At 39.4% G+C, this 26325-nt stretch overlaps 1 protein-coding gene across 1 annotated transcript; it reads left to right on the forward strand.

Annotated features, from left to right (window-relative positions):
• The first annotated feature begins 15 nt into the window (after positions 1–15).
• On the forward strand, positions 16–25101 carry ddhd1b (DDHD domain containing 1b). The gene is made up of 13 exons (XM_022205127.2): positions 16–1090; positions 3312–3488; positions 3867–3995; positions 4645–4792; positions 4890–4999; positions 12397–12503; positions 12860–13116; positions 14443–14518; positions 15107–15256; positions 15408–15472; positions 15827–16005; positions 19331–19588; positions 20728–25101. Exons 1-13 carry the CDS (start codon positions 334–336, stop codon positions 20910–20912), a joined length of 2598 nt encoding a protein of 865 aa, XP_022060819.1. The 5' UTR covers positions 16–333; the 3' UTR covers positions 20913–25101.
• The last annotated feature ends 1224 nt before the right edge of the window (positions 25102–26325 follow it).

Genomic DNA, 26325 nt, shown 5'->3' on the forward strand with positions numbered 1-26325 from the left:
AGGAAGTAAAATTTTTCATATTTGACTTGACATCATAAAGCAACTGAGACTATCATCCTGGTTTATTCATAAAAAAATTCCGGCATTTATCACGAAAGCTGGGAATGCAAAAGAGAGTAAGTGCATTCAGCAAAGCAGGAAGTGTATATGTTTTGTATGTAGTTTTGTAGCTATAATGTTAATAAATTCTGTTGGAAGGTCAGAACATTTCGGCAGACAGATGTTACCAGCTGGGAAGGAAGACGCCGTTAATCTGGTATTATCGCCTAGGATATCGCTGTGATTTTTATTAGACTTTTTTATGTATAGCCCCAAATAATTTGCGGCCACATCATGAGCAATATGAAGGACAAACCGACTATTCGTCAACAGAGCTCGGAAAATAACTCTGTCAGCAGTAGTGAATGGGATATGGCAAATGATGTGTTTGTGTCTAGCTACGATGACAATCCGATGGGAGACAGTGTTGATGCGGTGAACAGGGACCCAGTGCAGCACGGCTTGGACAGACATCTGCCTCTGTTAAGGGGGGACTCTCATTTGTCCCAGGATGGCATGATGTTGGGCCTGGCTGGGGAGGAATATTCTGGCTCATCCTATCTGGACATTGTTCCAAACTACACCGAAAGCGATGGAAATGTCACAACCAAGAAGCGCATACGGTCCAATAGCTCCAGGCACCGCGGTGATATCGTTACGGAGCTGGGACCAGAGGAGGTCCGGTGGTTTTACAAAGAGGATAAGCGGACATGGAAGCCATTCGTCGGACACGACTCTTTAAAAATCGAGACTGTCTATCGCAGATTCTGCGAACAGAATCCTCATGGGATCAAACGCCCCGCCGATCCAGCTGAGGCCGACGGACAAGAGACGGTCAGGTCCGGCGAGGTCCAGTCCGAAAGCTTGGCCGTTGACACAGGAACTGTCCGGGCCGAGCCGGCGGTACAGAGGGACGGGGGGCTGCGGCGCTCATTGTCAGAAGGGATTAAAAACTCGGATATCAATGTCAGCGTGGAGGCAGTGTGTGTCAGAGGAGGGCTGTATGAAGTGGATGTCAGGGAGAAGGAGTGCTACCCTGTTTACTGGAACCGTGAGCATGTCAACTATTTCAATTCATAATATTAAAGCTGTTACAATGTACTGCTACCTTTAGGTTACTAGTGCTATTAGTATGACTGCTTTATCTCACCTGTTTTTACTAATAAATGAGAGGTACAAGTATTACCACTTGTGCTGCTGCTTACACCAATTCCTATTTGTGCCCTACTGTTGGCTGTAGACTTATTAACACTACTGCTAGCACTACAGTTTCAACCACTTTGAATTCTAAGTCTAAAGCAAAAAGACACAAGTGAATATTCACATTACAGTTAGCACAGAAAATCAGAAAATCCTCACACTGTGGAAGCTGCAGTCAGAGAATATCACAAGACATCTGGGTCAAACTTGAATATTTCACTTGGACATACGTAACTGTATGTACAATATGCATGAGCATGACAGTATCTGTGCCTGAACATGTGTATTGCACATGTGTGTACTGTATATATGTACATATATGCATGACAGTATAAATTTGCATGCATGCCTGTGTGTAAGTCTGTATGCGTGTATACATGCATGTAGATGCGAGTGCATAGTATTGATCAAAGGTTTACATGCACTTCTTAAAACCAAATACACTCCCCTCCAAAAGTATTGGAATAATGAGGCCAATTCCTTAATTTTTGCTGTAGCCTGAAAACATTTGGGTTTGACAAAAAACTATGGATATGAGACAAGAGATCAACATTTCAGCTTTTATTTCCAGGTATTTACATCTGGATCTGCTACACAACTTAGAAAATAGCACCGTTTGTTAAAACCCACCCATTTTTCATGTGAGCAAAAATATTGGGACGTGACTGGAAGGTGTGTTTTGTTGTCCTAGTGTGTCCTATGCATTGATTATTCAAACAATAAATAGTGCTCAATGTTGATGTTCAATTTCAGATTTGGGTTTGCCAGTGCAGACTGCATCTATAGTTAGAGGTGTAACCAACATGAAAACCGCAGAGCTGTCTGTGGATGAAGAAACAGCAACTGTGAAGCTGAGAGAAAATGGAAAATCAATCTGAGATATTGCACAAACATTGGCCATAGCCAGTACAACCATTTGGAATGTTCTGAAGAAGAAAGAAACCACTTGTGTTTTAAGTAACAGACGTCAAATGGGTAGGATAAGGAAAACAGCAGCAGCTGATTATGGAAACACTGTGAGAGCTGTAAAGAAATGCCCTAAAACAACTGTTAGTGACATCACAACAACTTTCAGAGGACAGGAGAGAAGGTATCACAATCTACTGTTTGCAGAAGACTTCATTAACAAAAGTACAGAGGCTACGCTACACGAGAAGATTAGCAAAAAGAATTGGAAGGTCATGCTGGAATTTGTCTAAAAGTACAGAGATGAGCATCAAAAATTCTGGGGAAAAGTTTTATGGACTGATGAGACAAAGATGAACTTTTACCAAAGTGATGGGAAGGCTAACGTTTGGAGAAAGAAAGGATCTGCTCATGATCCCAACAAGCAAGCTGATCTGTGGAACACAGTGGAGGTAATGTCATGGCTTGGGCTTGCATGGCTTCTTCTGGGATGGGCTCATTAATCTTCATTAGTGATGTAACACATGATGGCTGCAGCAAAGTGAACTCAGACATCTACAGAAACATTTTGTCTGCCAATTTAAAGAAAGATGCAACCAAACTGATTGGGAGCTCCTTCAACATGTAGTGAAATAATGACCCAATACACACTGCCAAAATAACAAAGGAGTTCATCAGGGGCAAGAAGTGGAAGGTTTTAGACTGGCAAAGTCAGTCTCCAGACCTAAACCCTACATAGCATGCATTTTACCTGTTAAAGAGGAGATTAATACAAAACAAGCAACAACTGAAAGAGGCTGGAGTGAAAGCCTGCAAAAGCATCACAAAAGAAGAATGCAAAAGTCTGGTGATGCCAATGGGTCACAGACTCGATGCAGCTATTCTATGCAAATGATTTTCAATTAAATATTAAGTGTTATTTACTTAAAACTAGATTAAGTCTATCTGTTCCAATACCTTTGCTCACCTAAAAATGTTGTGTTCTGTTACAAACAATGCTACCTTCCAAATTGTGTATCAGATCTAAATGTGCAGTGGGTGCAAGTGGTGCAGTGGCGAGCAGAAAGTGTGACTGGCATTATGCATGTTTGTGTCTCTGTGCATTGTGTTTGTGTGTGGGCAAGGAAAAATAAGGTTTTAAATAAATATATTGTGGTGTCGCTCAGAACAAGACCGTATTCCTGTCATGAGGGGTCAGTGGTTCATTGATGGAACGTGGCTTCCCTTGGAGGAAGATGAAAGTGACCAAATAGAGCTTGAGCACCTGGCCTGTTTCCGGGGGCAACAGATGAGGGATACCTACGAGATAGAGGCGATGATCACAACAGTAGACTGCAAGGATGGTAAGGAATATAATACAGAGGATGCAAGAAAGCAGAATTAGAAAGATATACATGAGTGGCAAGATAAATGTGTGTGTAGAAGCAAGTATATGAATGAGAATAAGTATAGAGGCTGTGATCACTCAATAAGGGGTAACCATGTGCACACACAAATGTGTGTGTGGTAGGGATAACTTCTACATTTAGAGCAAGGTCACAATAAGTCAGGTGAGAACCAATTAGATGTTTCTATCATGACTTCTGTAAATGAACTTAAATGCAGAATAAATCAACACACACACACAAACACGTTCTACACACTCTCATGGGGAATAATGGAATAATTATGCTGGATGAAGTGTGTCACTTGCTGTTAATCACAATGTAACTGCCTCTCAGCCATCCACAGTCTGAAGCTGAGTAGGAGTCATGTGGACTGGCACAATGTGGACGAGGTGTACCTATATAGTGACGCCACCACCTCCAAGATCGCACGTACTGTGACTCAGAAACTGGGCTTCTCAAAAGGTATGCAGAAAAATGTTCCTGTCTATTTCATTCATTTGACCTAGTGAATAGTGTTGACATGTTGACCTGGGTGAAACACAAATTCAAGAATCACTGAGACAAAGACGTACTGTCAGAAGAAAAATGTAGTATCTGAGCTGAAGAACATCATGAAAGGCTAATTCAATGAGCAACACATAACAGCTCCATACACTTTCATTGTTCTGGGTTGAGGCAGAAAAGTCAGAGATGTCTTTAAACCAGTACAAATATAATCCAAAACTATCTGACTTAATAACAGAAACAAAAATACAAATATGTGAGTGAACTGGCCTTTATACAAACAAATCAGTCAAGCAAACAATTTGTAGTTTACAGGACTGACTAAGATATACAATAAAATCCATCTGAACTTTACATCTATGGTGAATTTGAAAACCATTTTCAACAAACGTCTAAAGGGTGGTAACGTTGTTCCATTTCATGAGAAGGAAACACAAACATAAAACTTAGTTTGCTTAGTTTTGTAAATGTGCTACCGAAAAATAGCTGCATTGTTGCTAAAAATATTGGATTGACCACTTCAGTAGTCATTTGATGGCAATGTCAGAAAACTAAATATAAATTCACTGCTATGGAACGCAAAACATGCTTTCTCTCATGTTCTCAGCCTCCAGCAGTGGGACACGCCTCCATCGGGGATATGTTGAGGAGGCCGCACCTGAAGATACTCCACCTGAAACCACACATATTGTCTTTGTGGTGCATGGCATCGGCCAGAAGATGGACCAGGGTCGCATCATCAGGAATACCAGCATGTAAGATAGTATGGTGTTTTGAGTGAACGCTTGGAGAACTGAATTCAATCAGAATAATTTTCTAATAAGCAATTGTTTTCCCTTGGCTGGTGGGCAGGATGAGAGATGCTGCCAGAAAGATGGAAGAGAAGCACTTCTCTGATCGGACAACAGAGCATGTAGAGTTTCTTCCAGTGGAGTGGAGGTCTAAACTGTGTCTGGATGGAGGTATGTAACTTTCCAACACAGAAGCTCTTTAACTGAATAACTGACCTGACATTATGTTTTGCCTTGAAATATAAAAAATATTACAGAAAAAACAGGTTTTATTATTCTACTATATACTGACCTACATGTGACCCATATATCTACATATTTTAAAATTAGGATTATTTTACATTTAGGTAAAGCCAGCAAATGCAAGACATGGTATCCATGGTTTCAACTTCGTGGCACCAAAAATTACATTTCCAGCACACACTCTATTCAGTTCAATTCAATTTTATTTTATTTGGCACCAATTAACAATTTACAGTCAGGTCCATAAGTATTTGGACATTGACACAATTTTCAGCATTTGGGTTCTGTACACCACCACAATGGATTTGAAGCAAAACAACCAAGATGTGCTTTAAGTGCAGATTTTTTACTTTAATTTGAAAGTATTTTCATCCTATTCATTTGAACGATTGTAAGATTCAGGTGGTAAAAGAGGCTCTTACTTGCCCGGGATGGCTATTGCAGCTGAGATGGTGGAAAAGAATAAGGTGAAACTCACAGAGGATGCAGATCTTCATATTTATTCACCAGCACATCACGAAGCAGTCCAACAGCATTTCCCCAGCACACAGAACAGGCCCACCTCAAAATCCCCTCACACCCAATATATAGGTGAGCTTAAACCACTATGCCCCATTGACAGGTAGAATCCAAGGAGCAGTGCAGCAGAATTACTTACAATATATTACAATTTATATACAAAATATGCCTATTTATTATTAACAAAACACATTACAGTTTACAAACTCATATGTACACTAAAAACTACCCCTTTAAGTTACATTAATTACCCACTACAATACATTTTCCCCAGCCCAGCCTCCCCTCCCATGAGGCCACTTGGCTCAGTCCAATCAGGGGAGATGAACAGCACCTGGACTGCACTCACATGGGCGCGCCTCCATGGAGTAACCCAGCCAATCACACCTGATCAGTGAGGGAAGACGGACAATCCCTCACAACGATGTAGGAATTATAACACATAGATGTGCTCTCCACCTTTTTAAAGTACCAAAATTATTTGGACAAACTAACATCATCATAAATCACACTGTCACTTCTAATATTTGGTTGCAAATCCTTTGCAGCCAATGACAGCCTGAATTATAGAAACCATAGACATCACCAGACACTGAGTCTGGTTTCTGGTGATGCTCTGCTAGGCCTCTACTGCTGCTGTCTTCAGTTCCTGCTTGTTCTTGGGACATTTTACCCTTCAGTTTTGTCTTCAGCAAGTGAAATGCATGCTAAATTGGATTCAGGTCAAGTGATTGACTTTGGCCATGTTCACAGTATGCTTTAGGTCATTTTCCATCCGCACTGTGAAGCGTCGTCCAGTGAGTTCTGAAGCATTTGGCTGAATATGAGCAGATAATCTTGCCCGAAACACTTCAGAGTTCATCCTGCTGCTTTTTTCAGCAGTCACATCATCTACAAATATAAGAGAATCAGTTCCATTTGCAGCCATACATGTCCACATCATTTGACTACCACCACCATGTTTCACCGATGAGGTAGTTTGCTTTGCATCTTGAGCAGTTCCTTCCCTTCTTCATACTCTTCTTTTTCTATCATTCTACTACAAGTTGATCTTTGTCTCCTCTGTCCAAAGGATGTTGTCTTACAACTGCACAGGCTCTTTGAGGTGGTTTTTGGTAAACTCTAATCTGGCCTTCTTGTTTTTCAGGCTCACCAATGGTTTATACCATGTGGTTAACCTTCTGTATTCAGTCTGGTGAAGTCTTCTCTTAATTGTTGACTTTGACACAGATATGCCTACTTCCTGTTGAGTGTTCTTGATCTGGCCAACTGTTGTGAAGGGGTTTTTCTTGACCAGAGATTCTTCTGTTTTCTGTCATCCGCCACATTTGTTGTCCATGGTCTTCTGGGTCTTTTGGCATCGCTGAGCTCACAAGTCCGTTTTGTAAAAAGAATGTAACAGTTGATTTGACCACACCTAATGTTTTTGCTGTCCCTCTGATGGGTTTGTTTTGATTTTTCAGCCTAATTATGGCTCTCTTCACTGATAGTGACAGCTCTTTGGAATTCATATTGAGAGTCGACCTCACCAGATTCTAAAAGCAAATACCTCACATGAAATTAGCTAATTAACCTTTTAACCTTTCTAGTGTAACTATATGGAAGAGAGATAGGGATAGAAGAAAGGAGAGGTGATCAGTGCATCATGGGAGTCCCCCAGCAGTCTAAACCTATAGCAGCAAAGCTAAGGGATGGCTCAGGTTATCCTGAGCAGCCCTAACTATGAGATTTATTCAAGGGGAAAGTTTTAATAATAGTCTTAATAGTAGAGACAATGTCTTCCTCCTAAACCCAAACTGAGAGCTGATTCCAAAACAGAGGAGTCTGATAACTGAAGTCTCTCCTCTTATTCTACTTCTGGGAGCTCTAGAATCCACAAGTAAACCTGCAGTCTGAGAGTGAAGTGCCCTGTTAGGATGATATGGTACACTAAGGTCTTCAGAATTAGATGAAGCTTGGTCATTAAGACTTTTTTGTTATGTGAAAAGCAGGATTTTAAATTGTATTCTGGATTATTACAGGGAGCCAATGAAAAGAAGCAAATACAGGAGAAATATGATCTAGTCCACTAGCTCCTGTTAGAACTCTGGATTGTGTCAACTGGAGTTACAGCAATTAAGCCTCAAAGTTACAAATGCATGGACTAATTTTTCAGCATCACTCTGAGACAGGATGTACCTGATTTTGGCAATATTGCACAGGTGAAATAAAGGCTGTCCTGTAGACTTGCTTTATGTGTGAGTTAAGGACATACCCTGGTCGAAAATAACTCCTAGGTTTCTTACAGTAGAACTGGAGGTCGAGCCAATGCCAGTCAGAGTAACTATCTGGTTTAGATAGTGTGTTTCTGAGGTACTTAGGGCCACATATCATCACTTCAGTTTTGTCTGAATTTAAACTAAGAAAATTACATGTCATCCAGATGTTTATATCCTTAAGACATGCTTGGAGTTTAACTAAAAGATGGTTTCATCTGGCGCTATAGATACATTTATTTGGGTGTCATCTGCATAAGACTGGAAATTTATACAGTGTTTTCTAATAATATTGCCCAAGGGGAGTGGCTACAAAGTAAATAATATTGGTCCTACCACAGAAACCTGTGGAACTCCATAACTAACTCTGGTGTGACTGTAAGATGTATTAAAGATGGATGTAGCAACTGGCTCCAAAAATGACAGCTCAGGATTTATTTTTCAGTAGTTTTCATGGTCAAAACCAGAGATCAAGTGGCCGATCTGAAAATAAATCAATATTGAACTTTTTACTAAGCGTCAAAGTTTTAGTTACATCATGGGGCATGGCTACTTGATTAACAGTCTGGTCAGGTATGATTGACAGGTTGTCTGGTCACTTATTCACTGTAAACTCTGATCTCCTTGTTTGGATGTAATCTTATATAATTACTGTTAATTTATTTATCAGTGGAGCAGCAGAATATTTTCCACAGAAAGTTTTACTGCCTGTTGGCTTTTTATAACTTGTATCTATAACTATGTATCTACCTTCGGTTGATTCTATCAGCAGATACCGAAAGGACTCTGATAGTTCGGTGAGTAATTGCTTATTTTCTTATTGGTGCCACTTTAAAGGCACTTGTATCCAGCTTTAGTGTCAGACATAATGTATGCAATGCACTGTTGGTGCAGTTTATTTCTGAGCGTGTTGACCCAAGAAGAGACTTAGCATCCCGTAAATATTACCTTTAATGTGAATTAGTGATGCTAACTGAGCTAGCTACTCAGTCCTAACCTGATTACAGATAATGTAGCAGCATTAAGCTAACAATGTTTGTGTTGTATTTCATGTAAACAGCCTAAGTGTGTTGTGTTAGTGTAATGTGGTACATTTAGTTAATAGAACTGTCCGTGGAGACGCTGGTTTGTGTTAATATAATGTTTAGAAAACTTCAATGTGATTAAAACATTAACATTAAGATTCTACGTTGTCAGTAGTCGTGAATATCTGTTGAGTCTCTGAAGTTAAACTGAATAAAACTATAAATATACTCTGTAATTGTTAATATTGCTTAATGAGCGATTCACATGTTGTAGTACTTCTTACTGCAGTGTAGATTGGAAAAAACTTCCAGAATATGACCAAAGTAATGATTAACACTACAGATAATTACATTTAAACTGCAGCACAGGTAAGCTGAAGAATAAAACTCTCTCTCCTAATGGTAAAGTGACTGCGGGCCTTTCTGTCTCAGTACTTGAAAAACTATATATGAAATAGGAAATCTTTTCAGGGTCACTTAAAAATTAACCTCTGCTGTTGATGCTGATACTATGATGTCTCTGTTCATCTCAGGTGTTTCATATTTACTGTGAGGCTCTTCTGAGTGAAGCCAATAGAAGGAAAAGCTCATCTGGTTGAAAAAAATGAGACTAAATAGATGACATCCTCAATGAATTATTTACAGTTTAGCTTTCACTTACAAAGGGGACAGACCAACTCTTTCAGCAAATTATTACTCCACCACTTTCCTTGGGTGGAGTTATATGACGATCAGCATACGTTTGTCCATCTGTTCGTCTGTCTGTCTTTCTGTGTGCAACATTACTCAAAAACGGAATGACACATTTGGATGAAATTGTCAGAGAACAGCAGAAATGAAACAAGGACCACCTCATTCTATTTTGGCAGTGATGCAGCTTATAGTCCGGATCCACAAATTTGTTCAAGATTTCTCTATCATTGCGAGATTGTGGCACAGCGTCACTGTGACTATGACAAGTGAATGCTACATCAGCTGCCTGCTGATGATCACATGATTGCAATCCTACTACAAATTGACAATTGCGAACTTATTGGGACTTATCTGTCAGAAATCATGTAACGACTGAGCAACCTTGGCAGGGTACTGTGCTCTGTGAGTGCTTTTCTTCTTATTCTGTTTTCTTAGTATTCACAGGTTTCATTTATCACCTAACTTCATATCTGCTGTTGTTGCATAAATACAATACAGAGTACATGTTGCTATTATTCATAGCAGATATGCAGCATTAAAACATAAACACATTCAGGCCAAGACCTTGATTATTACCTTTACTGCACACGTAAAAAACACATTATTTAACAATTCTGAACTGTAAAGATGTGTAAACCCATTTATTAAATGTATTACATAAATAATGTGTTGCCCAGCTTACAGTGAAGTGTAAATACTAAACAACCACAAGACAGATATGTATTGTGAGGAAAGGGAGCTGAATCTGCAGCAACATTATTGTTGTTACTGGAAAGATGAGGAGGATATCAGTGCTGCTCTTCCTCACAGTGATGAAGGAAAGAAGACTCTTCATCTCAGACAACCACAGCTGAATGTTCATGTTCTCAGTAGCTCTCAGTCCACATCAGACTAGATGTTCCCAATGATCCAGACCAAGGCTGGAAGGAAAAACAGTGAGGACAAGATCTACAAGGTTCTTTCATTCCAACTGCTGGAACATTAAATATAAGAGTGAGCACATCAGGATATGAATGTAACAAAATAGATTGTTTTGTTTGTTGTCCTGTTTTTTAATCTTATGGAAATGTCTGTTTTCCTGGTTGAGGCCAGAGAACAGTTTACAGCCTCAGATGGAAAATAAAGTTTATTATTTTTATTCTAATGGATCATTAGCATTAACATGAGCTCCACACAATTATCTAACAATAAATTGTTGTCGAGAAAACACTCTGTTGTTCTGTTCTACATTAAATGTCAGCAGAAAAGTACCACTCACCTTTGTAGCTCAGTATGATGGTGGGTAGACCTCAGTAACGTTTCTGTTTCTGAAAGAGAATCCTTTTAGCAGATGTTTTTCTCAGTGAAAAGAACAGACGCTCTTAAAAACAGTCAACAGTCTGAACCAAAGAACACTGATGTGAACCCAGAAAACTGAACTGTTCTTCATTCATTGAACTGAGAGATCAACATTCATCAATAACAGAGCTAAAAGTTAACTAATTTATGATGCTGGCAAACCTGATTTATTATCAGTGTTAACACTAAGTCAGGAAACGTAACCTGAGATTTACAAAACAACTTTAAAACAAGATGTTTGCGCATGTTTTTTCCATCAGAGATTACAGACTGATGTTAACTCACAGTAACTTCAGCTACAGTAATGTTGGTCACTACTTTTTTATGTGATTGTCCATGTGTGGAGAAGAGTACAAGTTACACAGATGACTTTAACGCTAATCTGTTGAGTTTATCTTCACTTTTGGTGGCTAAAATGACCTTGAGAAAGTGTTGTCGAAAACTTGAACGTCAGTGCCGTCACTCCAGGCTGGAGGTTTTTTATCAGGCATGGAAAGACAGTCTGACAACTTATCAATCTAAGGTGTCTGCTGCAAAGGCTGCATATTATTCTAGTTTAATTGTGGATAACAAACATAATTCTACGCTGTTACTTGACACAGTTTCCAAACTCACCCAACACCATCAAGTTATTAGCAGTTCTCTGATCTGTCTGCACATAACTTTCTGTTGTATTTTAATGACAAGGTAGAGGATATCAGAACTGAAATTCCTCAGTGACTCAACTGACCAAGTAGAGGGTTGAGTTATTTTTCCTATCTACGGAAATGTAGGGTTCTTGGATTCTGACCTTGTTTCTTTTGAAAATCTCACCAAGGTTTTCATGGCAGCGCAGTGTACAACCTGCTCTCTTGATCCTCTGCTAGAGTGGGCTATTAAAGAGCTTTGGTCGACATTAGGCCCTTACGTTGTATATCTTGAATATATTGCTTTTCACTGGAGTTTTCCCAGCTTGTTATAAATCTGCCATTGTTAAATCCTTGTTGAAGAAACCTGGCTTGGATGCTGACTCCCTAACTTATTACTGGCCCGTCTCAAACCTGTCTGTTTTGTGAAACGTGTTTGAGAAAGTGGTTTCAAATCAGCTTTTGAAGCGTTTGTCATTAAATAATCTTTTTGAGCCTCTTCAGTCAGCTTTTAGAGCGAATCACTCCACAGAAGCAGCGCTGACAAAAATGGTGAATGATTTGCTACTAGCTGTTGACTCAAAGGCATCATCTGTTCTGTTGTTGCTGGATCTCAGTTCTGCTTTTAATACGGTGGATCACTGTATTTTATTGGACAGACTTGAGAATTATTTTGGCATCTCAGTCCAGGTGCTCCAGTGATTGAGGTCTTACCTGAATTCTAATCATTTTGGTTGAACAGTTCATAAATAGTATGTATTACAGGTCAGAATCGCAGTTTGTCAGGAAGTGAGAAAGCATTAATAAATAGGTCATGTTCTTTTGGGACTAACAGTTGTACTGTACGTATTTGTATGTTCTTGCTACAGACACAGTGGACTCCATCACTCCAGACAAAGTGCGTGGTCTCAGAGATATGCTGAACAGCAGTGCCATGGACATCATGTACTATACAAGTCCTCTGTACAGAGATGAGGTGAGCCTGAGACTGACCTGCACTACAGCTTTTCAGTCCCCTTGGGGAACCACATCCAGCCTGAGGTTCAAGTTTATGACCACAGATTTAGGTGGTCACCTTGCTAGCAGTTTCCGAGCCTTAGTCCCATTAATATGAATCAACTAACTTCAGTCAAAACTAAATCATGAATACTCTCATTTTATCCAAAATGGCTGTATAGCACTAAATTATGGTCTACTGCCAGATGGTGAAATAATGCCTGCTTTATCAAACTTCTATGATATTCAATATTTTTTCTTTCTGACATTAAAAATACAGGTATAGACAAATATCTTACACATTTTTATATGTGCTGTTGTTGTGTGTCTGTGTAGATTACTAGGGGTTTAACACTGGAGCTGAATCGACTGTACTCACTCTTCTGCTCGCGAAATCCAGACTTTGAGAAAAGTGGGAAGGTGTCCATAGTGTCGCACTCGCTGGGCTGTGTCATCACCTTTGATATCATGACAGGCTGGGACCCCGTGCGTTTTCATCATCAAGAAGCGCCAGACCCAGAGAAGACAAAGGTCCGCTGGCCAAGTGATGAGGAGCGCCACCTTCAGGAGCAGCTGAGGCTCACTCACCTCAGGTACTGCACAGCTTATGAGTTTGCAGGTCTTGTAGTTGGTGATGTGCTGGATGCCCTGAAACACCTGCCAGGGGTCGTCATTGAAGTGGTCCTCAATCTTTGTCCTGTGACGCCTCTCTTCAGGTTGGCTCTAGCAGCACTGAATAGAGCCCTGTTACCCAACCTGAAGTTGGTTTCATGGTCACTGAGAAGAGATTTGACTTTGTCATCCAGGGCTTCTAATTAGGGTACGCCCGGATGTTTTCGTTGCCAGTGACATAGCCAACACAGTTCTGTATGTTGTAAAGTGCAGCTGATGTGTACTCCCCAAGTCCAGGTTCTGAGAAATGTCCCAGTTAACCCTTTCAAAGCAGTCCTGCAGCTATGAAGAAGCTCCCCCAGGCCATTTTTTAACATCTGTTGTGGTAGTTTGAGCTTTTCTTCTGAAAGGGATGTATGGTGTGGTTAAGAGTATAGACAAGTGATCTGACTGGCCAAAGTGTGGAAGTGGTGTTGATTTAAAGCCTTTCTTGATGTTAGACTAAAGTTTATCCAGTGTGCTTTCCCCTCTAGTGGAACAGTTGATGTGTTGCTCAAATTTGGGGAGAACTGTCTTTAGAAATCTGCATTCTTAAAATGATGATATTTGCTCTGTTGCGAAGGTGTGGTGCTGTGCAAGTTGTCTAGGGCTATGCTGGTTTTAGCACCCAGTGGAATGTAAACAGCTGTGACTATAACAACAGTAAACTCACTGGTAAGGTGAATGGGCCTGCATTTAACTGTCAGGTACTCCAAATCATGAGAATATTGGCTGTCCATGATTTTGGCATGAGTGCATCAGTTGTTGTTGAAATAAATAGACAGTCTTCATTCTTTGCTTCTGTCCCAGCGAAATGCTGTGTGTCCTATTATCTCCATGGCAACACTGGAAATGAGTAGGTGAAGCCAAATCTACGATATAAAGAAGAATGCAACAGTTCCATAAGAGTTTTTTGCTTGCTTGTTTTTTAACTCGTCCATTTTGTTGGTAATGGATCTGGCATTTGTGGGAAACGTGCTCCATAGCGGTGGTTTGTATGGTTATTTTCTTATCCTTGCGAGTAGACTGAACCAGCAACCTCGCTTTTGCTTCAAAGTCTCTCTTCATTCATGTCATCTGAGTGCTAAGAGATGATAAGCGCAGTTTGGTCCTTACTGACTCTCGTTCCAGTTCCACCAATGATTACATATATTTTTCAGCCTTTCTTCTAAATTACACCTAGCTACATTACATATATGTAAGACCGACTGACAAACATGTAACTGACTTGCATTGAAGTTATTAATGATATCCATCATTATGGCCAGGTTGAGGGACTTGGAGGATCAGTTCCAGGGTCTGCAGACCTCATCTTGTGTTGCAGTGCCAGCCTTGAAATTTAAGGTAAAGTTCAGATATCACAAGCCACTGCCATTCTGTTCAACATGTGTTGAAACATTCAGATTCAAAATGCAACTCTGATTCAAAATGCAAATATTGTAATAAAAATTAATGACACTCTGATTCAAAATGCAAACTTTGTCTCTAGAAGGATCATAGGCATCTTGAATGGACAGAATAGTGGATTTGAGGAGTATCTAGCGCAGGTTTCCCCACGCCTGAGGTTGATGTACTTTCAGATCATGCAGTAATCATTCAGACTTTTCATTTAGAGTTTCTACAGTCTACATTCAATAGTTTTCACTTTTTCATTAATTGTCGCTGGGGTACAGAGGTAACTGGAATACATGAACAGGATTTTGATATTAATGTATCACAGCGTTAAAAAAAAGTACAAGTTTGGTTAGAATGCAAGTTCATTTCAGAAACCTGCCTGATTAAGTACACACTGCTACTTGAAGTAACAGTACAACCACAGTCCTTTGTAACTGACCCCTGAGCAGCCCGGTACAAACTTTAGGGTCTGACAGCCAATCAGAGCAGAGTGTCTTGTTTTTTAACTGTGAGGCCGCCCTACTTTTGGCATTGCAGGTAGAAAATTTCTTCTGCATGGGCTCTCCTCTGGCTGTGTTCTTGGCATTGCGAGGAATTCGGCCTGGAAACAACGGTATACAGGACCACATCCTACCCACGCCAATCTGCAAACGCCTCTTCAACATATTCCATCCCACAGACCCCGTGGTGAGATACAGGCTCTACAGTTCAGCGTGTTACCATGCATACCAGTTTTATGATTTTACTCAATACAGACCAATTAACAAGCTGTCAGTTACAAGGTTCAACAACAGTGTTTCTGAGAAATATGTAAAGAATTTGTATTTGTTTCTTTCAGGCATACAGATTGGAACCTCTTATCTTAAAGCATTACAGTAACATTGCACCTGTTCAAATCCACTGGTAAGACAATTCATCTTGTTGTATATGAGAGATAAAATGCTTGCTATTATTTCTACTGAAAATGTGTCAAAGCTATAGATGATGTGATGAAGTCTTGCAAAAATCACTCACTTTTTTTTGTGTGTTCTTTTGGTATAGCAGTTGGTGAAATGGTTTTGTTGTGCTCAACATTTTCCAACATGACTAGTAGTAAATACTAAACTTAAAATAGTGAAAATTATCATATTATAGCCTGTCTCACATAACCCAACTACAATTGAAACTGTATTGCCCAGTTCAATGAAATTAGAGCTGTAAGAAGAATAAGGACTACATGTCTCAGTCATCAGAGGTTGATGTGGATGTGATGTGCAGGTACAACACCACCAGCCCAACACCCTATGACCTGATACGGCCCACTCTGCTCAATCCTCCGAAGGAGACCGCGTCTGTCTCAGACTCCGAGAGCATCCCTAGCCCCTGCACATCCCCACCCCAGGCCCGGCGGCACTATGGGGAGTCCATCACCAGCTTGGGCAAGGCCAGCATCATGGGTGAGCCCACAGGAAGAGTTATGACTGCATGGAGTGCAACATAAGTGTTTGTGTTGTGTCAGGCTTAAGAATCAGTGTAAGAAACAGAAACGCCAGAAAAAGCCTGCAGTGGATGCAAAAGCCAAATGAAAAGCCACATTTTAGTCACAGTAATCATACATTCATGGTTAAGCTGATTTGATCTCAGAGAAAGAAGAGCTGCCTGCACTGCTGATATTGCAGTATCACCAACAGGAAATCATGGTCTTGAGTTTTCAGTGATTCTAACAACTGAATTTTCTATGATGGAATCAATGTAACCCAGACAAAAAAAAAAAAAACAATCATGCATTTTGGTTCTTTGATTATAGGTCTTCTAAAAATATTAAAACAACTGCTGGGTCAAAAATATTCAGTAATAAGTTATAACAATTTTAATATTTGGTTAAATATCCCCTGGCCATTTTCACCACAACTACGTGTTTTTGGTTAGCCATTCACAATCTTTTGGCAAGCTTCTGATTGTATCTTTGACCACTCCTTTTAACTGAAGTGTTAAAGTTAAAGTATATTTGTTTTTTATTCCAGACACTTGTTTTTTTCATTGCAGTTCACAGGTTCTTAATTGGGTTTCAGTCAGGACTTTAGTGAGACCAGTCTGAAACCTTAATCCTAGTTTGATTTAGCAATACTGTTAACACTTTTGACGTGTGTTTGGAGTCATTGTCTTGTTGGAACACAAACTGCCTCCAAGCTCAATTTTTGTTTCATCTCACTACAGAACTTTCCTCGAGAAGGCCCTCTTTCTCTTCTTGTCCATATGATCAGCAGCAAACTTCAGTTGAGAGTTAAAGTGCCGCTCCTAGAGAAGGGCTTCCTTTTTTGTGTGGCAGGCTATCGACCCAAAGCAATGTAACACACCTGTATTTCACCAGCTTGTAATTCATTGCAGACCTGTGTGATACATATGGTGTAATATTTAATATATATTACTTAGAAATGCATGTACACAGCTACACTATAAGAAAATAAATCACTGAAGAACCGGGCAAGTTAAGTACGGCTTATGGACCTGGAGGAACATCAATGAAACACAAATTTCTTTTTAGCAGCTATAAGTATATTAAAACAAGACACTTGATGTAAATCAAAGAAAAAAGCAAATATAATCAGTTAAATGAAAAATTTACAAAATACACAACCATTTGAAGTATCTAAATTATACAGTTCAACAAGTTTCAACCATGCAAGTTTGCAAACATAATCATACAGTTCAAAATGCAAAGTCCCTTTAAGGCTTTCTAAATCTCAGAGGGGGAAAAACGAATAAAGGGGGTAAAAAAAAGTAACATTTTTAAAAACTGTTGGCACAGCAAGAAAAATCACTAATTGCAACAGGGTTTTAATTTGCAAGTCTAGCATTCCCACTTCCAGCAGCAGCGTTTTATTTTGCAGCGTTCAGCATCTTAAAAATAGAAGCTGTCCTGAGCAGCGCATCCTGAGTAGGGTCTGTAGGTCAGTCCAGGTTCCAGTCTTTTCTAGTTTGTTTGTAATAATAGAATTCATTGCTGAGGGTTTCAGCTTAGTCGTGTGGTCTTCCAGGACTTGGCCTGATGGATTGCATGCATGCATTAATTCAGCTGCAGGTGTAGGGTGGGGCCAAGGTGTGCTACCATTGGCTTATTAACTTGGACCAACAGCTTAGCTGTCCAAAACAACCAGAGCAGCCTTTCTGATTGATTCCCAACCAAAACTATTGTTGAGTGGCCCATTTTACTTGAGTTACACCTGCTTTTTGGTAATTCTTGGTTGACTTGTGACCATCCTGACCAATTGTCTCTGAGCATCACAGTTGACACACCTGTCTCATGAACATTACTAACAAGCATTTGTTTGCACAGTTGATTATGGAATATGTAGCTGCTTTAAAATGCCTCCAAGTGACTTTCATGACTTGTTCAAGTCAATGATTTCCTCTTTTTTTTTTTTTTTTTAGATTTTTCCACTGTAGTATTTGTGGCTGAGTCTATTGAGTGTGGGTTCATTTTAAATTGGCTCAGAGGAGTGACCAGCTGTAGTCAGTCAGAATCACTTGTGAAATTAAGGAGCTATGCCACTAAAAAAAATTTAATAACTCAGCCTTCCACATCTCTAAAACTAATCATTGAAGTTGCTCTTTGCATATTTTTTACCCCACAGATTTTGTCACATTTCCAGAAGACATTAAATAAATATATTAAAGAACCAAAAATGCGTTATTCTTTTTTGGAACAAAGACATGTCTTAATGGTTCCATCACAGAAAATTTTGAGTTACAGGGGTCAGTGGAAACTCAAGACTGCCATGATTTACATGGTCTTTATAAGTGTTTGTAAACTTTTGTTCACTACTGTATGTATGCCCTACTGAATAAGCTCCCACTCATCAAGCAGCTGTGGGGATACGACATCAATTGGTCATTTAGACTTGCAGAGAACCAACATAGGCAGAGGAGATTAATGCCTTTCGTGCCTGTACACTACATTCAAAGCTGTAGCTAGTAGCTGGATACCTAAGTTTGGCAGAAATTTCCCATTTGATTTATTCATACAGCAATAAAAATGCAGGCAGTTCCCACATGTTGTGTATCTCTAAAGGTTATTCTGCCCTTGCGGTTACATGTCAAGTTTTATGCTGACATGGACAAATACTGTGGAGCCTGAGAGAACACTGACAAATTACGCCATCACTGATACTGGATGTGGTCAAAGGTCTAATAGACATGTGACTCGGAACCAGCAGTGGTCAGCAAAACATTGTGTCTGAGCCTACAGAGCTTTCTAACCAGGTCAATGATGTTTCCTAGAGAGTTTCAGCTCAGTACAGTATATGGAGCATGGTAAGTGAGAACTGTAGACACTTCTGTTGATAAAGGAGTTCAGTTTGTTAGAGATTATTTATTTACAATATCCATCCTCTATACACCGCTTTATCCTCACTAGGGGTGCTGGAGCCTATCTCAGCTGACACTGGCGAAGGCAGGGGACACCCTGGACAGGTCGCCAGTCTGTTGCAGGGCTACATATACAGACAAACAATCACTCTCACATTCACACCTACGGGCAATTTAGAGTAACCAATTTAACCTCAGCGTATTTTTGGACTGTGGGAGGAAGCCGGAGAAAACCCCCGCATGCACAGGGAGAACATGCAAACTCCATGCAGAAAGATCCCAGGCCCAGGCCGGGATTTGAACCGGGGATCTTCTTGCTGCAAGGCGAAAGTGCTAACCACTACACTACTGTACAGCCCTATTTACAATATAGTAATATATGTTTATGTAATACATTATTATTACTGCCCTCAGGTGCTGCGAGCCTCGGAAAAGGAATCGGCGGAATCTTGTTTTCCCGCTTTTCCCGTTCCAGTGGCCAAGTGGGCGGAGTGGAGGAGGATCCATCAGATTCAGAGGGTGGAGGCTCTGAAGTGGAAAATGTAGCATCAGCAGAGGAAGGAGTGACAGTGACAGAGGGCGAAGAAAAGGACAAACAAATAGAGGAGGAGCAGAGGGAAGTGGAGCCTGCCATGTCCCAGTCCACCTCAGCTGTGATGGACAGCACCTCCTGTAAGTGCTGTGCTTTTTTTGAGAAACTCTGGTAAACATAGTATGAAAGCCAATTTTACCAATTTCCTATAACAAGGATTAATTGCATTATCACATCACCATTTTTATCAAGACATGTTGAGTTCCAGTATCCCCCATAAGCTTTCAGCGCATTGTGAAATTGTGTCACCTGGTTCAGGCCAGTTCTGTCAGTGAACAGTGAACCTATTTAGAATTGATTTTACGTATTTGTACTTTTGTGTGTGTTTAAACAGCTTCTTAGATCTTAATGGTTTAATATTTAGGGAAATATTTTAGACTATATGCAATTTAATGCATATGTCTATTAGACTAAATCAACATTCTTGAAGTCAGTATCCTCCCATAATAGAACACTAGGGTTATACAGTACCTACAACTGCTTAATGATTTGTGACTTGAAGAAAAATAACATTGTTTCTTGATTTTTTACATTTTTATATTTTTTTTTCAATATACATAAGAAAAGGAAAAAAACACACACAATGAAATATGCATGATTTGAATTAAAAAGTAACTTGAGTATATCTTGTTTTCCAATGGTTGTTTCACCATTAGGCAGAGAGGAAGATGTGTCCTCTGAGTTTGATTTGGTCACCATGATATAGCTGTTACGTGTGGTTTAATGTGGGCAACAGGTATCAAGAGTCAGCATGTCATTCCCTAGCTCTCTTCTCCCATATTTCCTCTCTGTTTCCAGTGACTCTCTAATAGAGGTGCAAATATCCAAAGGTAATCGATCTTTAAAAAATGTAAAATTATAGATTTAGATAAAATACATTTATTATGTTGTATAATATATTGTACATTTATTTCAGAACATTTTAAAGTTCAACAATGCACCCAAAGAGAATATACATCGGCTGAAAAATCTCAATTTGTATGATATAATCTGCAGAGTTGATGTGAATATTAGAAATTTCAACACTTGTTCAAATGGAAATGGACCATAGCTAATACCATTAAGAACCATTCAGATAGATACACTGAATCAACATTCTGACAGTGAGCACTACAGGCAATAAGTTCGCCCCCCCCTACCCCAACACTCAAAGTCACTGGGAACGACTTATATTTTCTGTAACTGTATACTAACAAAACTGTTACTTTCTTTGTTCCAGTGGAGCTGGAGAGACGCATCGACTTTGAGTTGCGGGAAGGCTTGGTGGAAAGTCGCTATTGGTCAGCAGTGACCTCGCACACAGCATATTGGTGCTCTTATGATGTGGCTCTGTTTCTCCTCACCTTTATGTATAGACCACAAGAGCCAGCTGAATCTGCAGAAGACAACCCAGACACCTCATAACATCAGTGCAGGGTTATTATGGAGTCGTCCTTCCTGGGTTCAAATTCGCTTTCTGTTCACACCTTTTGAAACTGAAAGTGCAACTAATGGTGAATGAAATTAAATTACCTCATTTTTCACTCTCTAATTTCCTCAAATAATTTTGTGCATCACACAATTTTAAAAATATGAAATCTAAATAATGGGTGATTGAATACATGATCAAATATTCACATTGGAAATATGATTCATAATTTAAATTATGGTTACTTTCTTGATTGGTCAGTTTCTTCTCGTGGATTCATATCAATTTTTCAATGTTGCAGGTTAACTTATTATGAAAGTAACTTAAGAAATTATGGTCCCGATGATATCGAGTGACACTACTTGTTTTTTTTTATTTTATTAGCTGTTGACTTCCCCAGAGTTAGACTTAAACTTTGCATCTCTGCTTGTGGCCTTGAGGCTATGTTGTTGCAAATTTTACAACACAAAAGTCTTGCACAAAAATATTGGTTAGTGAAGTTTCATATAAATTTTGTCTGTAACACATTTTCATGTATGAATTTGCATCATGTACCCACACATTTCAAGATTTCGATTTGATTGGAAATAATTAAATTAGAATCGGTAGTCTTATTTCCATATGTTGCTATCAGAACAGAAATGCTGCAATTGAGTGAAGTGAAAATGAATTGAACCAGCAGAGACACAAGAACACACAAATTGCGTACTTAGTTTGCATGCCATCTCACTTCATCCTGGGTTACACACTGTAACATCCATGTGATTTTTCCTCCAGACTGTGTACAGAGTCTTCCGTCAGCGAGGTGTTTACTCTTAAAACTTGCCACTGTGCTCTGGACTTCTCTCAGCAGTTGTCAAAGCCCTCCACTATGTTTGGCTGTATTAATGATGTTGTGCTTATGGTTACTTGTTTGACCACAAAGCTCTGTAGGCCAGTGACTGTCAATGTGCTACTGAAACAGTAGCACAGAGAAAAGCCTACTGGTTTTTGTGAGTCTAACCATATGCTTGCTAACATGTTAATAATTGCTCATAATAATTTCTTGTAATCGTATTGCATCCTATTCTAGAGAAGACTAAAAGGAATTCTTTTTGCTATACAGTGCATTAGGCAGACGCTGAACCTCACAACTTGAATACTTAGAAGTAATGAGAAACAGTGAATATCTTGCCTTACCCTAACACTGTGTCTACATAGGAGATCAAGTGTAAGCAGCACGCTAGTAGACAGAAAAGTAGTGAAGGTGCTCAATTCATGTAAAAACAGTATGTGCTTAGACAGTATTGACAACTGGAGAAGACAGGAGCTTGATTTGTATAGCTAAATTCCATGAGAATTTGCTACAAGACCAATGTAGCATTCCTACTGAACCAGGAGTCACCTGAAGTTGAGTTATGTTGTGGCCAGTATGGACAGGAAAGATGATTGCACGCAAAAAATCTATCCTTTAATTTTTTTAAAAAATCACTGGGAGCCTGAAAACTCTACCTTTATATCAATCTACATTTTATTTTCATGTTTACATGGACTGAACTGCTGTGTCTATCAGGAATGAAAAGCATTATTCGCGGCCAAATGTTTGGCTAGTTATTCTTGTAGCTGTTACAGTTCTTACTCAGTGCGAGAGACAGCATGATATTGACTGTAATCTCTATTCAATATTACATGAAAAATTGCACTTGATTTAATATTTTAGTGTCTGTTGTACAAGAACTTAGCAAATTGTCAGTCACAAAAGATTGGTTCAGTCAAAAGTCAAATTGAGTGACCCAGGTTGGATATCCACAGACAAAAGGTTATATCAGAGAATATGTTTTCCATAATGGTGGTAGAGCAGGTTGTCCAATAATTGCAAGGTTGGTGATTCGATCACTGCCCATCTGCATGCTAGAGTGTCTTTGGATTAGGCACTGACCTGGAAGTTGCTACCAATGGCGAGCAAGCACTTTGCATGGCATCTTTGCCACTTTTTGTGTGTGAATGGATAAATGAAAAACACATTGTAAAGCGCATTGAGTACCATGAACGTAAAAATATATCAATGAAGACAATTCACACATATTTCTTCAAGTTTGCACATTTAATTTTTTTAAGGAATTGAAGTTGCACTTCAGCCCAGGCCAAGCATGATATAGCTATGTGCAATGAACATTTGGACTTGGATAATGAAAATATGGAGACACGAGCATGCAGATTACCATTCAGGACCTACTAACTCTACAAGGTGTCCATTGTAATCAAATAACAAACTGAGATACATTTGACCGTGCCATACCGAACACTTTTTTCTTTTTACATTTTTGTTCATTGTTTTGTTGTGATACATGTTTGCATTATTGTTTATCTGTAAGAATTTCCTGTACCTGACGTACACCGATCAGGCATAACATTGTGACCACTGACAGGTGACGTGAATAACACTGATTATCTCTTCATCATGGCACCTGTTAATGGGTGGGCATATTAGGCAGCAAGTGAGCATTTGTCCTCATACTTGATGTGTTCGAAGCAGGAAAAATTACCCGGGGAACACATGGCACCAGGATGCACTATGGGAAGAAGGGAAACCATCAGAGGCAGTGCGATGTTTTGGGCAATGTTCTGCTGGGAAACCTTGGATCCTTTATCACGTACCACCTAACTAAGCATTGCTGCGGATCATGTACACCTTTTCATGGAAACGGTATTCCCTAATGGCTGTGACCTCTTTCAGCAGGATACTGTGCCATGCCACTAAGCAAAAGTGGTTCAGCAATGGTTTGTGGAGCACAACAAATTTGAGGTATTGACTTGGCCTCCAAATTCCCCAGATCTCAGTCCAATCAAGCAGCTGTGGGATGTGCTGGACAAACAAGTCCGATCCATGGAGACCACACCTCGCAACTTACAGGACTTGAAGGATCTAATACGATACGCCAGATACCACAGCACACCTTCGGGGTCTAGTGGAGTCCATACCTCGACGGGTCAGGGCTGGGCTGTTTTGGTAGCAAATGGGGGACCAACACAATGTTAGGCAGGTGGTCATAATATTATGTAATACATAATTACTCCTGCAGGTGTAGATGTGTTTTGTACCTACAAACCTTTCAAAGAAGAGATGAGGAGAAATTGTGTTGATGAATTTATGACTCTTGAAGAGCTCTGCCTCCTAAAATAGTTTGAAAAAATACAGTTCAACATAACTAATCATAATAAGCTTCAACTGAAGCTTATTAAACTACAAAAACATCTTGCTGTCAACTATTTCCATATGCAGTAGCACTGCTATCTTAGGGGATGTTCACTGTCTGGTATTCAAGTTTTTTTTTTTTTTTTTTTTACAAAAACACTGATATTTAAATTATAATTTTGTCGCTAGCAATTGTCTCATTTGAATATTTTAATGTGATAATTCCTCCTCTGCTCCAATTTCATCATACAATGCCAACAGCTTACCAACAAAATTTTGTTTCTTATGCATATCTGACCTTGTTTGTGATGTTCATGTCTTTCTAGTAAAAATTATAAGAGCGAATGAACATATCCTTCCGGCTGAGCAACTTACCATTATATGTGCCATACCTAAGAACACAAGTATATGCTCGATAGAATTGTTGTTAGCAAGCCAGACATATATGTAACATATGTGATGTTGTGAAGGTTTGTCTTTCTCCTTGATGTGTCCAGAGCATATTTTTCTTTTTCTACTACACTGAAAATGAAATTGAAACATTCTATATATCGGCATTCAGGGAAAAGAGGTGTCCATAACACATTCAGGAAAAAACAAAGTCTTTTGCAACCTCATTGCTAATGAACATTGAATTTCCATTCGGGGATTAATGAAGTTATTGTGTTGTACATTTCTTCATGAACCAAATTAATTAATGACTGGGATTGGACATGACAGTATACTGTTTACATTTTGAAAAGTGCCATTTTTTCAGTCATACCTTTTTGTTAAATTAGGTATTTAAATTTTGAGGCTGGTCAAATTCTTTGGGGACTTCTTTGCATCTACTTTCTTAATTGATTGAAAGTAAAATGTGATGAGTCTGACTTTGCACATGAGGACACTGTCCTTTTGTTTTCATGCTTACTCTTTCTACCTTCACTGTACTTTACCTTCTAGAGTGATTTGGTTCTTTACCTTGATAGATCTTTGGTTTTTCATTAAAATAAAGAGAGGCTACACCGCCATATGCTCTCCATTCATTCATTTAGTGTGATCTCAAAAGCTCCTATTTTGCTTCCTGAAATGCTCAGTTCAGCCTGTTGACTTATCCAACCTACTACCTCGACTTTTATGAACCTGTTTTTCTAATAACATTCTTTATTTGTATTATCAAGATTCAAGAGTTTTAATTTGCCACATGCTCATACAGTCTGTGCAGTGAAATGTAGTGACTTTTCTAAAAGCTGCACAAAAACAAGACATTACAAAGAACACAATTTTTTTTAAAAAACATTGAACATTAGAAATAGGTCATATCATAAATAGTGAGGTGGATTTTAAACTAAAATGCCGTGTACATTGTGCAACACTGTGCAGTTTGACTTGAGGTCAGAGTTCACAGTCCAGATGGAAAGAGGAAAGAAGCTCGTCCTAAGTCTTTCTGTGTCCACCTTCATGTTCTTCAGGTGCCAGCCAGAGCATAGCCACTTAAACAGTCCATTGCTGGGGTGGTGGGGGAACAGGATTCCATAATCCTGTTCGACCTGACCTCAGTCCTGTCTTCCAGAGTGGGGAGCTCTGTACCCATGATACGCTCTGCTGACCTCAGCACCCTCTGCAGGGTTCTCCGGTCATAGTGTGGTTTCCATAACATTGGGTGATGGTCCCAGTCAGAGCGCTCTCCACCACTCCCATCATATTATATTGTGTTGATGACAGTTGTTAGTGTTTTTTTTTTAAGTTTTTGTTGTTCTTCATATTTTTGTTTTAGGTTTGGTTTAGTCTGTACACTGTGAGGTCAAAGTGTGACTGTTAGATACCCGTAAAACTATTTACATCCCTGTTTAACCGCTATAGAACCGTCAGAGCCAGTGGCAGATTTCAAAAAGTCTTGCTGAGATAAGGCTGTTCTCAGCAGCTACACTGAGCGCTGACTGTCCAGTCATAGCTGTCTAACCAGTACGCTCACATCACCGAAGCAGTTGGAACACATTTTTAATTAGGCTTTATCTTGATAAATTGACCACAGATCTGACATTTATACAACTACTTTCTTGCCTGAAATAATCTTAAAACTACATTTTGTGTCACAATAGCAGTAGTCTTACCAAAGAAACTTATCTCTGAAAGTTTTGTCCTCGGTCTTTGCTGCTAGTCGGCGCAAAATGCATTATGGGTTATTTGGCTGCCCAAGTCCACACAAGGAACAGGAGAAGAGATTGGTGAGGGATGTGGAAACATTACACACA

This window comes from Acanthochromis polyacanthus, chromosome 16 (assembly GCF_021347895.1).
Source record: "Acanthochromis polyacanthus isolate Apoly-LR-REF ecotype Palm Island chromosome 16, KAUST_Apoly_ChrSc, whole genome shotgun sequence".
In the NCBI taxonomy this organism is placed as follows: domain Eukaryota; kingdom Metazoa; phylum Chordata; class Actinopteri; family Pomacentridae; genus Acanthochromis; species Acanthochromis polyacanthus.